The following is a 12,206-nucleotide window of genomic DNA, read 5'->3' on the forward strand; positions in this document are numbered from 1 at the left end:
ACGCTTACAAAGATGAGTGCAACAAATACTGAAAGTTTCTGTTGTTACAGGGAGTTGGTGGTAGCAGTGATGTGAATAAGCCCTTGTTTCAGATGAAGGTTAGGATAAGACAAAGATGTTAAGTAGCTGCCCTATCTACTGGTATAAAAAGGAATTTGAATACAGAATTGTGAGGTGGGGTGGTTTTTTTTCCACATCTGCCTGCTTATTTAAAATGCAAATATTTCTGATAAAAAATTGACCCTAAAGAACTAATTCTTGTGAACTTATTCAGCAAGAAGTGATTGTTGACCCTTACTCAGCATTTGTGAGACTGCATCTTGAGCACTGTGTCCTTTTGGGCTCCCCAGAAAGATGCTGACATAGCCATGGGAATCTGTGAATCCAGTGGAGGGCACCCAAGGAGCAGAAGAGGCTGGAGCACACGAGGTATAAGGAGAGACGGAGAGCTGGGTTTGCTCAGCCTTAGGAGGAGAAGTCTCAACTAGCTGACTGGAGGATGTAGAGAAATGGAGCCAGATTCTTGGACGTGTGTGGCAGTAGCCTGAGACGCAACAGATATAATTTGGAAGAATGGGAAATTTTGATTACATACAAGGAAAATAATTTTTCTGTGAGGGTGGTAAAAATACTGGAGGAAGTTGCCCAGAGAGTTTGGGGAATCTCTATCCTTGGAGGAGTTCAAGATTAGATTGGACATGGCCCTCAGCAACCTGCTTTGAGGTGGGGGGTTGGACACAACGACCACTGAGGGTCCCTTCCAACCTTGGTTATTCCATGATTACAGGAAAAAAAAAGTCAAAAATTGTGGGAAAGTTTGCTCAGGATTAGACATTAGCGTTCAGTCCTTGAACCCCTGTAAAAATACACGCCTTAGGCCTTCTAGCATGTACTCTGAGGCTTGTATCGGGCCTGGGGAAAGAAATTATTACTTTTGCCTCTTGCTTGGCTTTTTGATTGAGTGCATTTATTGTGTCAGTAACATAAAACTAAATTGAGTAGAAACCTGGCTGACCTAGAAAAGACTGCAGTCTCCTTCAGGTGTTTTCATTGACAAAACTCTTTATTTCTGAAAAAGCATACCTGTGCATGAGGGTACTTTTCTAATACTAAATTCAATTATAAAAGACTGTAAGCCTTTGTGGAAGGAATAGCTACGCCACATTTGATCTGGCTAAATGAATATTTGAGACCACCATACTAAATTAGTAGATGTAGAACCAATGTTGTACTCGTTGAGAATTTGTATATTTGTACCGGTTTGAAAACAAATGCAAAACCAGATACCCATGGTAGTGGTTGGTGTGACTGGCTTCTCTTAGATTTGAGTATGTGGTACTGAGAAGTCAGTTTGGATAAAGTGTTAAAATCTTTCAATTATATTTGGACTGCCATTTTAAACTTAGCTGGTGATAAGCCTTAAAGGCTATAATTTAAAAGTAAAATGAACTTTATTGTAACTACTTGAGTGATATGTCATGTTGTATTTTTCTGTCTTAACTGTAAAGCAGCATTGTTTTTTTCCTAAATGTCATGCTTTCAATTTGTTGGAAGAAAAGCTTTATCTTAATTATTTATTGACTTCAGTTTCTCTAGGAGGAATATAAAACATGGGCCCAGCTTCAAGAAGGTTTCCAGGTGGTTTTTTTGCCTTCATTAAGAAATCACTCCTAGAAAAAGAACCATTTATAATTGAAGGGTATAGTCTTGAAGAATACTTGGAGTTGAGAAGGCAGGAAGTAAAAAGTTTAGGAAGTAAAAGGTTTTAAATGTCTGTAAAAATAAGTGAGAGCAATTCTAAAGTATGTTGGGAACTCTTTCAGAGGTATCTTAAAGCCTAGAGATTGACTTGTTGGTAAACCACTGCAGACTTGTGCTGTCTTTGGAAATCTTTATTTTAAAACACATTTAGTAATCAAGCGTGCAGGTAAGGAATTTTCTGTCACAACGCTGTACTAGATAAAGGAACATACTAGTTTTAGAGGTAGTTTAAGGTCAGGAAAAGTATATTCTCAGTAGGATTTAAATTGTTAGACGTATGTAGTAAGCAAAAATACCCCAAACGTAATTGCATCATTCACTTGTTTAGGCTGGTTTTTTTCCTTTTAGCAACACTTAAACGTTGTGAAGATTTATACTGTAGGTGTGGCAAATGCATCTTAACAAAGGAATGCCACATTTCTTGGCATTTGGAAATAAAAATATTTGATAATACCGGCCAACAAGAAGAGTAATTTGGAATACACTCGAGTGTTAAAGTTTGTCTTGTAAAACAAATTTCCCTCCTGTGTGTTTTTTTTTTTTAAAGCTTAAAATGCAATTCAAATAGTTTCATTTTAATTTTGATAGTAAGTATTTTGTCTTTTTACCCATGCAATAGTCTGAGATTTGAAGTCTAAGAACAAAGCAGCACAAGAAAAAGGGCAAACAGTAAAATTACCACAGAATACCATAAGAGCTTAGAGCAGCTGCCTGTGTGGAGTTCTCAGTGCTGTAGTTTCTGTAGTGTTGACTCCCCATATCCTTTATTATAAATATGACTGCTTTTGAGAGTTGAGGCACATCCTAGAGTGGATGGGCATCGCGTATCTTGCCATTTTATTCTCTATAGTTGGCAGGAATCTTTGACAAAAAAGTAGCTAACTCGTGGAAGCAGCCTTCCACATTAAGTTTCTGAAAAATAATAATAAAAAAAAGCTGCAAAGCTGCTAGTAAAATTTCTGCAGTGTGTGTGGTATGTGGCAATGAGAAGCTACTAAATTTTAATAAGACTTAGTGAAGTTGTGCTCCAGCTTAAATAATCCTTTTAAGCTGTTTGCATGAAGTCTGCCAGGTTCATCTGACTTTGTTCTTCCTGGCAGCATAAAATGAAGAAGCCTCTTAATACAGAATATTAGGGGGTTTCTGGGGTAGCAGCATCACCAGTTATTGTGTACTTCTTTCTTACTGTGAGCTCTGTGTGTTGCATTTGGGGCATCTTCTGTCCCTAAAGTATATGCCTGCCATGCAAGATATGTATTCAGATCCCTCTGATAAATCCTGTGTGTTGTCTAACAGTAGTGTCTGCATATGATTCTGTGTTTAAGTATGGCTTTTGTCTTCTCACAAAACTTTGACGACTTAATGCTTTTGAAAGTTAAGCATGGTACCCTTCAGTCTGAGAGTGTTTGGCTTCTTGTGTGCTCCTTTGCATCTGCTGATTTCTGTCATGAGATCTTATCCAAGTTGTTTGCTAACACAGGTATAGCAAATATACAGAAACACCTTTTCCTGTTGTTTTTGAGAAGTTTTTGATGAGAAGAAAGTCAGGTTCAGATTAATGCCAGTCTCATACATGACCTGTTTTGAATGCCAGCAGCAAACACGTAATTACCACTGAAATCTGTAGCTGCTGGTTTCATTTTAACCTTCATTGTAAATCCATGACAGGGTGAGGTATGGTGGTCCTTCTCTCTGTCCAAATTTAAAAATGGAAAACAGCGAAGGGTACTGGTAAAAGCTGGTTTACTGCGGTTTATGGATTGCAATTTTTTAACGCTCTGATAAAGGAGTTAGATTCACATCTAGTAGGAGAGTCAAGGTTGTAATCAAAGCATGCAATTGGATACATTCTAGTGTGAATTTGTGCTCAGTGGGGTGACCTAAATAACTATCTTTGCGCAGATGACACTGTTCTGTCCCTAATCATGCTAAGGTAACTGCAGCAGGGGTATTACGTGAGGGGTTTTCCATATATGTCATTAAAGAGTTTGAATAACTCAGGATAGACAGAAATATCTTTTCTGTCTGTGGAGCTGGAGTCTCATTCGGATGGTACCTGACCTTAAAGCACTGCAAGACTGGATGCTGTCTGGAGGCTGTTGTGGTCTTTAAAGCATAACTTTGTGCAGTAGCTGGGTAAGAACATCAGGTTGGGTGTGCTTTGCTGTACAAGTGTACATCCACAATCCCATCTTCTGCCTATACTAGATATGCTATCGTGCTACTTATAATGCTTCTAATTTGCAGGATGAACTAAATCTGAAGTCTGTTTCCTACTGTAACATCTTATGAATTGGAGCTGTTGGCAGGTTGGGGAGATGTTTATAATCAGACCCCTTGATGTGTTTTGCTTAGACCAGTGCAGTCCTTTCTAGCTGTAGCTATATGCTGCTGCTGCTCAGTAACAAGTTACAATGCTGTTTTATGTGATTTCTTTCCCCAAGAGCTTGGCCCGACACAGGCGTTACCTGTGGCTGACTCGGAATGCCATCTCTTTGGTGCCTTCCATAACCAGCTGGCTGGTGCACTCTGGTTTTCTCCTGCAGTTGAGTTCCTTGATGTGACGGTGCTCTTCTGTGTACATGCAGTCTGGGCAGTACAGCAGAGAGATGTAGGTGAGCACACACCTGCTTTTTTGAACCATATACTTAGGTGAACTTTGACTTTTCTTTGTGGTCTCCACTTAGATATGCAGTGTATTCTAGTTCAAAGGTCACAGCAGACTTCGTTATGGTAGGACTTGAATTACTAAGGTGTAGCCACCTTCTCTCTTGGTCTCTGGAACTGAACTTGCTGCCCTTTGGCAGCAGGGTTGGAGCTCGCAGCATGTAAGCCTTCGTTTGAAGGCTAATGTGCAGATTTATAAGGCATTCTTGGAAAACTGAATAGGCTTGTATCTAAAATGTGGCTACGAATGCCTCTTCTGTAGGCCACTTTAGTGTGTATTTATAGTCATTGTATGCTTCATGAAAAGTCCATGGAATTGCTTTCAGAGTATTTAGTGTTTAATTCAGATAGGATGGTGTAGAAGCTTCTCAGCTTACATGGTAGCTGACATGAGAGTATAAGGGTGTATATGCATATATAACAATGCTTATGCACATTGGTGGAAGAACACTGGGAGGTGAAATTGATTAGAGTATGTGTTGAATCAATACAGGTATTCCCAAAAGAGCCTTTCTCAGTGAAATGTTGCGTTTTGACTGTGTGGAATAACTAGTTTAGTTTTAGCATTTGTCACAAGCAGAGACACCTCTAAAGACCTGGAGAAAATTGGTATGCTTTTATTCCGATTAAAATTGTGTGTAGGTTTTGGTTTGTTGTTGGCATTTTTTCAGTTGCTATTTTCTGTTATTAGGTAGTCTCAGATCTATATCCTTAGGATGTAGCCTTTCACCTCCTCCAGATGAACATCCAGTTACTGGAAAAGACGTGAAAACTTTGATGTGATATCTATTTATTAGATGCTAGATAGTTTGCGAAGTAGTCACTACCACTTTTCTGTCTGCTTATCCAGAAATGTGCTACTAGTAGACAGCCCCAGGTAGCAGGTAGGTGGTATGCCTGCTCCTCAGTAGCTGCTGTTCACAACCTGGTCTGTCACCGTGGGGACACAAAATTCAACTTCAGTTCATCAAGCCATGAAATTGGAGTAGTTGGAGCTTTGGTGCATGATCTTTCTGAGATCTGGATGCAATAAAATTCTATGGTTTCATGAACTGGCGTCATAGTGATACAGTTAAGGAATCCCGAGAGGAACAGAGAAGAGAAAGCTTTCATGGTTTTTCCTCTGCAGTGTGGGCTCATCAAGCCTGCTGATTGTCGTGGTGCTGGTGCCCCTCCTTTCTCCCCAACAGCTGGGGGTTCTTGTTTGCTGAGATCTGTCGAATGAGTTTGTGCGTGGAGCAGTGCTGTAAAGACTATTAGGGTCTAATAAATAACCTTCTGCAAACCATTGTGTATTCAACCTGGATCAGTTCAGTGTCAGGAGGGATGCTGTGCTGAAAATCGGATTAGCCTTAGTTGTGCAAGCCAGAGGGCGACACAGGTGGCACAAAGTGGGAGTGAGTGGGGCAGGGGCAGTTGCTTCGGCTGGCACAGTTCCTGAAGAAAACAGTGTATGAACCTGTGGCCTCCACTAAAGCTTTAAATTGCCATAATCTGAGCTGCAATGTGGTAAGCAGGTGTTCCTACACCTGTTCCAAAGCATGGTCATTTTCTACCTTAAGCCACTACTGTGTACAGTATGTTTTTAAAACTACTTCATTATTAAACCTGGCCTCAAAATGCTCTAGGTTAGTTATCTGCATCTGGGTAAGTGCTGCTGCCAGAAGAGAAATTCCTCCTGTATCTTTGCTGTTTTTTCCGCACTGGCACCAATTCTAAAGTCCTCGCAACTAGCGTGACCAGAGGATTTGCTCTACTTAAAACTTTGTTCTGGATGTCTGTGTCAGTAGAAGGGGAGAGGTAGAAATGAGTATTAGGAGGAAGGTGCTGGTGCAGTCTCTATGCTCAGTAACTGCATAGCTATAGCATAATTGTATCCTCAGAGCACACCCTTGTTGTCTGAAAAATTACTTTCAAGATATTAATGCCAGGCTTGAAATGCAGACTTGCTTCAGCACCTGAGACGAGCAGATGTCACTTTCCAAATAATGCAGTGTCTGCTGAGGCCGGCAAGTATGTCTGCCTTTATTGATTCATTAGCTGTTAGAGGCTGGTACAACTCTGGGTCTGTCTTTCCCATATGATACTAGGAGTGCCATAGGTAAATAACTGGGTTTTTTCTGTCTGCTGGCCCCCACCCTTCAGTAATTATTGGCTGTTGTCCTTTTTTGATGTGTTTAGGATCAACCTCTTTCCTAGGTGTTGATGTTTCTTTTATTAGAATATTTTTTAAAATACATTTCTTATTATATGTATATATTTAATGCTATAGATAGGGGATTTATGTCTTGGAGAGTGTTCTTTCACATGTAGCAATTCTATTATAGGGTAGCTGTTCTGTAACTTTTAGGAATATAGATAGCAATTTCTATGTTTTGATACATTGACTTTTGAGATCTGGTCTTTAACTTAGTTCTTTGAACAAGTAATCTAGTTAAAACCATGGTGGCTTTCCCCGCAGTGTTATGTTGAGTGAGCCCTTGCCTTGTAGCTGTGAAGTTTTTCTTTAATACTCACAAATACTGTGTTTTGTAGTGGTAGTACTTGAGATGGACATGCACGTGTATTAAACAACCAGTCAGGTTCTTACCTTCAGGAGATGGTATGCAAGTGGCAGGATGACTTTTAGTGTGGATTTTATGCAGAAAGCCTTGCTTTGTTCTGCGTGCTGACATATATGCGATGTTGAAACTGTGTATACAATGACTTTTTTGTCTGTGGTGTCATGTCCGCCTCGTGAATGAGTATAGCATTTACGTCAGCATCTTTAGGCTGACAGCTACGGAGAGACTAGCTTATGCTTGTTTTTTTTAGAGTAATACAGGCTTCCAAAGTTGAGTCTATTTTGATATTTTCCAGGGTTTTTTTTCCAATTCTCATAATTCTAAGAATACATTGTTTAGATTAATAAAACTATTCATTTCTGTTTTGTTTTTACTTGTGGCAAGCCTGGGAAGCCTTACTGTACTGTTATTTGTGCCTACCCAGTTCTTGGTGAAGGGGGAAGGCAATTTTTTCATTTTGGTTGGCCTTGATATAAGCGATGCTCTCCTATGTAGCTTCACAACCTAAAAGAACTTTAATGAGATGTTAGATTAAACTGCGCTAAATCAGTAACTGTGACTTTGGTTACATTAACAACTTGGCAGCCTCATCTATGGAAACAGATGGTATTTATCAGTAATGGCTGGATCTAGCTGGACGTACTTTGAGCTGGGCTGGGGGGGATGCAGTGCTTATAGCTGGTTGGAGGGGCAGGGACTACTCTGAAATGCCTATATCGTTTCTTGAATGAGTATCTCACAACTGCTTCTCTTTAAATATTTACTATAGATAAATCATATTGTGCACAATGGAGGATTATACAAAAGGCCTTTCAATGAAGCTTTCGAAGAAACACCAATGCTGGTTGCTGTGCTGACCTACGTAGGCTATGGTGTTCTCACTCTCTTTGGATATCTGCGAGATTTCATGCGGCAGTGGAAGATTGAGAAGTGTCAAAATGCAACAGAAAGAGAAGAACAAAAGGTAACCGCTGGGAAATAATGGTAGGTGGGAAATGATGTGGTCAAGCTAGATCGTGAGCATTTCTTTCGGGAGCAGTGTTGGTCAGTTTTCTGCTGGTTTTCTAGTCTTCTGGATGCCCCAAATATTATGCTAGTACTGCTGTGTCATTAAACTAAATAGCGTTTCAATGCTGCATCAACAGTTTGTCATGTTTTAACCACCATGCAGCTGCTCGCTCACTGAGGTTATATCAACTTGCTGAGGGATGCCCTGCCTGCAGAAACAAGGGTTTGGGAGAGAGGGACTGCATATGCCAGCATCAGCAGCTAAATAAATGCTTACCAGAGGATCTGGTCTGAGTTTGACAGCAGTAGGAGGCTTTCTGATGCTGCTCCTGTGGCTGGGTTTTGATTTGGAAGCATGGTATTAATTCTCTTAGGCCTAAGTGGCTGCAAAGAAAAACTTGTGGATGAGAACCAGAGCACAAGCTGGATGACTTTAAATTCATCTGGAGTCAAAGCTCTAGCAGGTTAGCTGGTGAGTAATCTGAGGTACTGACTCCTGGCTCACTGGTAGTAATCAAAAGTAAGTAATTCCTGATAAAACCTATTCACAAAAGCTTCTGTTACCAGGTGAAAAATCTTGCCTGCTTCAGCAGTTAATCTAGAATTAGAGAATCCTAATTTTGAGTAGATGTAAAATACGTCTAGAGGCTTTTATTCCCCACAGGAATTAATTGCTGTTACGAAAGCTACTGTTTAAACTTGCAGTTTGCAGCCTATTTCCTGCTAAGGCTTAGAGTGAGCTCTCTCAGCACAGTATAGAATACCAGTGAGCTTTGCTCCAAAGGTAGAGTGAATTAGCTTATTACTCTTGTTGATCAGGATTCTGTTTTTCTCAACTGCTTTGGGGAGCCAGCCTGGCTTAGAAAATATTAAGGGCGTTTGTTTCCCAGCTTCTGGTTCTGTGTGCAGCCAGAAAAGCAGTTGGCTAGTGGAAGACAGAGTGGGTGGGAAGGACATCTCACTAATGCAAACAAATAATCAAGGGGAAGAAAAAAAAAAGGAAGGCTTTTTTGGAGGCAGTGCTGGAGTAAAGGGCATATCATATTACGGTAGATCAGCTAAGATGCAGTAAACTAACCAATGCCTAGAGTTACTTTACAGTAGCTTCTTTTTGTGAGCATCATGAGGTAGAATTAAACTGATTAATAATAAGGCGCTTATTTCCAAAACAGAAACATTCTCATAGGACTTAAATGCATAATAGGTATTTCATATTGGTTTAAAAGTACAGGAGCTTAAATTTACACTATTTCCAGAACTGACTTCTGGAATCTGGAAGTAAAAATCTTAGACCCCTTTTAACAGTTACAATATCCAAATAAGGATGGCTGGCTTGAAACTTGACGTGTTCATTAATGTAATTTGTGCTGTGGTGGTTTGTGTCACTTGGGAACATGACACCCTTGTATTTTTGTGTGTATATACTAGAAGCTGATACAGAAGAGGAAAATCAAACAGTTGCAGAAATCTACCAAGACATTAGAATAAAGGTTTAAATATTGGTCTGTACTGATGGTACTTGAGGATTATAAAGGAGTAAGTGCAGTGTTGGTGCAGTTACTCTGTACTGTAGTGGTTAATTTCTGTTGCACAGTTTTTGAAATACTTGTTACCATTATGTAAGGTGCAGGACTGCTTACGGTAGCCCTTTTCTGTGGGAGCAGTCATGACTTCACATGAGCGTACAAAAGGAGGACCTTGGGCACTAGGTCTAGTTAGGGAATACATTATTGATATTAGGCTCTTGCTAAAGATTGTCACGGGGCACATTGAAGCACAGAGTTTATTAGCAACTGATTATCCTAGTTCTGAAAGAAATTTACCCTGAAATGTTTTTATAAATTAACTTTGCATTGCATCTTACCCTGAAAGGCATTTGCTTAACAAGTACACCTCCCAGACAGATGAATTGAAACCCTTTGAGTCTGCGTGTTGGTCATGGCTTGCAGGGAAGAGATGCATGTATTTGGTTTGTTTCGTACGTAAGATATCTGTGGATGGAGCTAGTAAGAAGTGCCAGTGAATATTGTGTAAGAATGAAAAATAGGAAATCCTGTTTAAAAAAAAGTTTTGCCGTTGAAGAAATCTCAGCCTGGTGTTCTTCCCCAGATCACATTTCTAGTGCTTTGGTTGGAATAGCTGTTTCCTATATAGGACAAAGAGAAAAGTGATCATGTGAGGCCTAGAACATACAGTACTTACCCTCACACTTTGCTGCTTTAAGCTTTGTTTGCCTGCGAATGAATTGGTGAGAGCACATTGTAGTGAGTCTGGTGTGGGAGCTAGGTTGTATTTTGGTGCCGCAGGGGGCTGGTGGGTGCTCAATGACTTGTTTTCAATCAGTTTCTCATGATTTTCAAATATTTGAAAATCTCAAGCTGCTGGCTGACAGCCCACTCATCTTCTGGTAAGTGAGTGCAGATATAAGTGCACAGGAAAAAGTTTGAAACTCATGCTTTTTGTTTTTCTTTCTTTTTTTAATTAATGCATGCAAATTGGAGGAGCCTTGTGGTTGCTCTGGCAGATTTGTGACCTCTGTGTGAACAGTAACATTTTTCTTATTTAAATTCTAAAGAGCCAACTAAATGATTATGATTTTCTTAAGTATCAAGCAAAAGGGTTAGCTTTAATAGTTCATAATTGCTTAGGTGAAAAGCTCAAAGCAAAGGCAGTGGGAGTAGCTGTGTAGCTGAACAGTGTGTGACGACCTGCTTTATCAGCAAAACAGAATTACACAGTGCGAGGAAGCATTTCATAAAGGGCTGAATGAACTTGTCCTGAAAGCCATTGAACTGAAGTATGTGGATTTTCTGTTGTGAGTTTCTGAAGGTGATCACAGTTAAAAGCATAATGTAAAGTTAGATCCAAAATGTAGTCTAAAAAAACCCAAACAAACAAAAGAAATCCCCAAAAGTCACCTTCAGTTTTTGTGTGATTTAGAGGGCAATATATTTCAGTAGAGCAAATCCTTCCTTGACTTGTCACTTAATATTGTAATCTTAGTCTGTGCGTCAGAACTAGAAACCGCAAGTGACTAATTTAAAGGCTTTCCAATAGGTCTATATTGGGACAGAGTCTGACAGTGAGTAAATTCCTTGGAATTTTAGAGCCTTGCATTAAAATTAATGAGTCCAGGAAAGCCTAATATTGACTCACTGTTGGAACACAAAAGGGTGAAGAGGGACAGACTTTGCTAGTACTGATTTCCAGGAAATAGTCTGATGGCTTTTGGCTTTGTTTAAAAATATATCTAGCTGGGCTTTTCCTGGAAACGAGTGTTTTGTATGTAGCACATCCTTTCTGAAGCGTTATCAGCCTTATTTAGGCATGGGTAAGTGGCAAAATTAACATGACCGTTCATAGTTACGCTAGAATCTATTTATGCATACCCAATTTAATGTAATGTCGTATAATGTAGTTAAATCTGCAAATGCTTGTAGGATTGTGTAGGCAGGATGAAAATCACTTTTACGTTTATTCTAGTCTGATTTGCCTGTTGATCACCTTGTATGCTTTGTATAGGGCAGCAACTGGGCAAATGGGGCCAGTAGCTCTCGAATATACCTCTTCATGCTCAGTAGCTGGCTCAGTTAAAACATGTTTCTAGCACCTGGGGTTTTCAAACACTTGTTCACAGGAATCCCATCTGTAGGAGTGTTTCAGTAGCAGTAAACTGGAGCCCTTTGCTCAGTGTTGTCCTAGCACCTGTATAGCTCATCAGAGGCCTCCTGATGGTATAAAGGTTACCTGCAGCCATTGCTCCATTTTTTCTTGACTCCTGTAGTGGTGAGATGGAACTAGTCCTTTTGCTTCCTTTTAGAAGCCTGAAATTTGTTGCAATTGTCTGCTTGATTTCCATTCAGAGTCAGTTTTGTATTAGCAGGGAACACATTATGTGAATTGCAGATAAGCCCAGCTGGTGCTCATGGCACCATTTGTTAGCTTAGGTGCAATGCTGTGAAAACTTGGCTCTAAAAGCAGCATAATAACTACACTTGCATGTCACCGTGCCCCAAGCTAATGGTTACAAAGCTCTCATTATGACCTTCACTTGTAGTATTAATTTACAGTATGATGAAAACTTGGATTCCCATATCGCTTATGCTGAGGTGCTGCACCCCAAGGGAGAATTTTATTCTTCACTTATTTCACCCTTTCTTGAAATCACTATGCCTTTCAGGCTTCTGGGAGACCACTAGGGTTTCT

The 12,206-nt window shown here is 39.9% G+C and overlaps 1 protein-coding gene across 2 annotated transcripts in view; it reads left to right on the forward strand.

Annotated features, from left to right (window-relative positions):
* Positions 1-12,206, forward strand: part of SPTLC2 (serine palmitoyltransferase long chain base subunit 2) — a 78,760-nt gene that overhangs the window by 4,448 nt on the left and 62,106 nt on the right. For both annotated transcript variants that reach the window (XR_008822991.1, XM_056346125.1), the window contains exon 2: positions 7,762-7,956. Coding sequence is in view for 1 of the 2 variants with exons in the window: in XM_056346125.1 (XP_056202100.1) it covers positions 7,762-7,956 (195 nt within the window). In the remaining variant the exon portion in view is untranslated. The remainder of the gene's footprint in view (positions 1-7,761; positions 7,957-12,206) is intronic.

The sequence above is a fragment of the Falco biarmicus genome, chromosome 7 (genome assembly GCF_023638135.1).
Source record: "Falco biarmicus isolate bFalBia1 chromosome 7, bFalBia1.pri, whole genome shotgun sequence".
Lineage (NCBI taxonomy): Eukaryota > Metazoa > Chordata > Aves > Falconiformes > Falconidae > Falco > Falco biarmicus.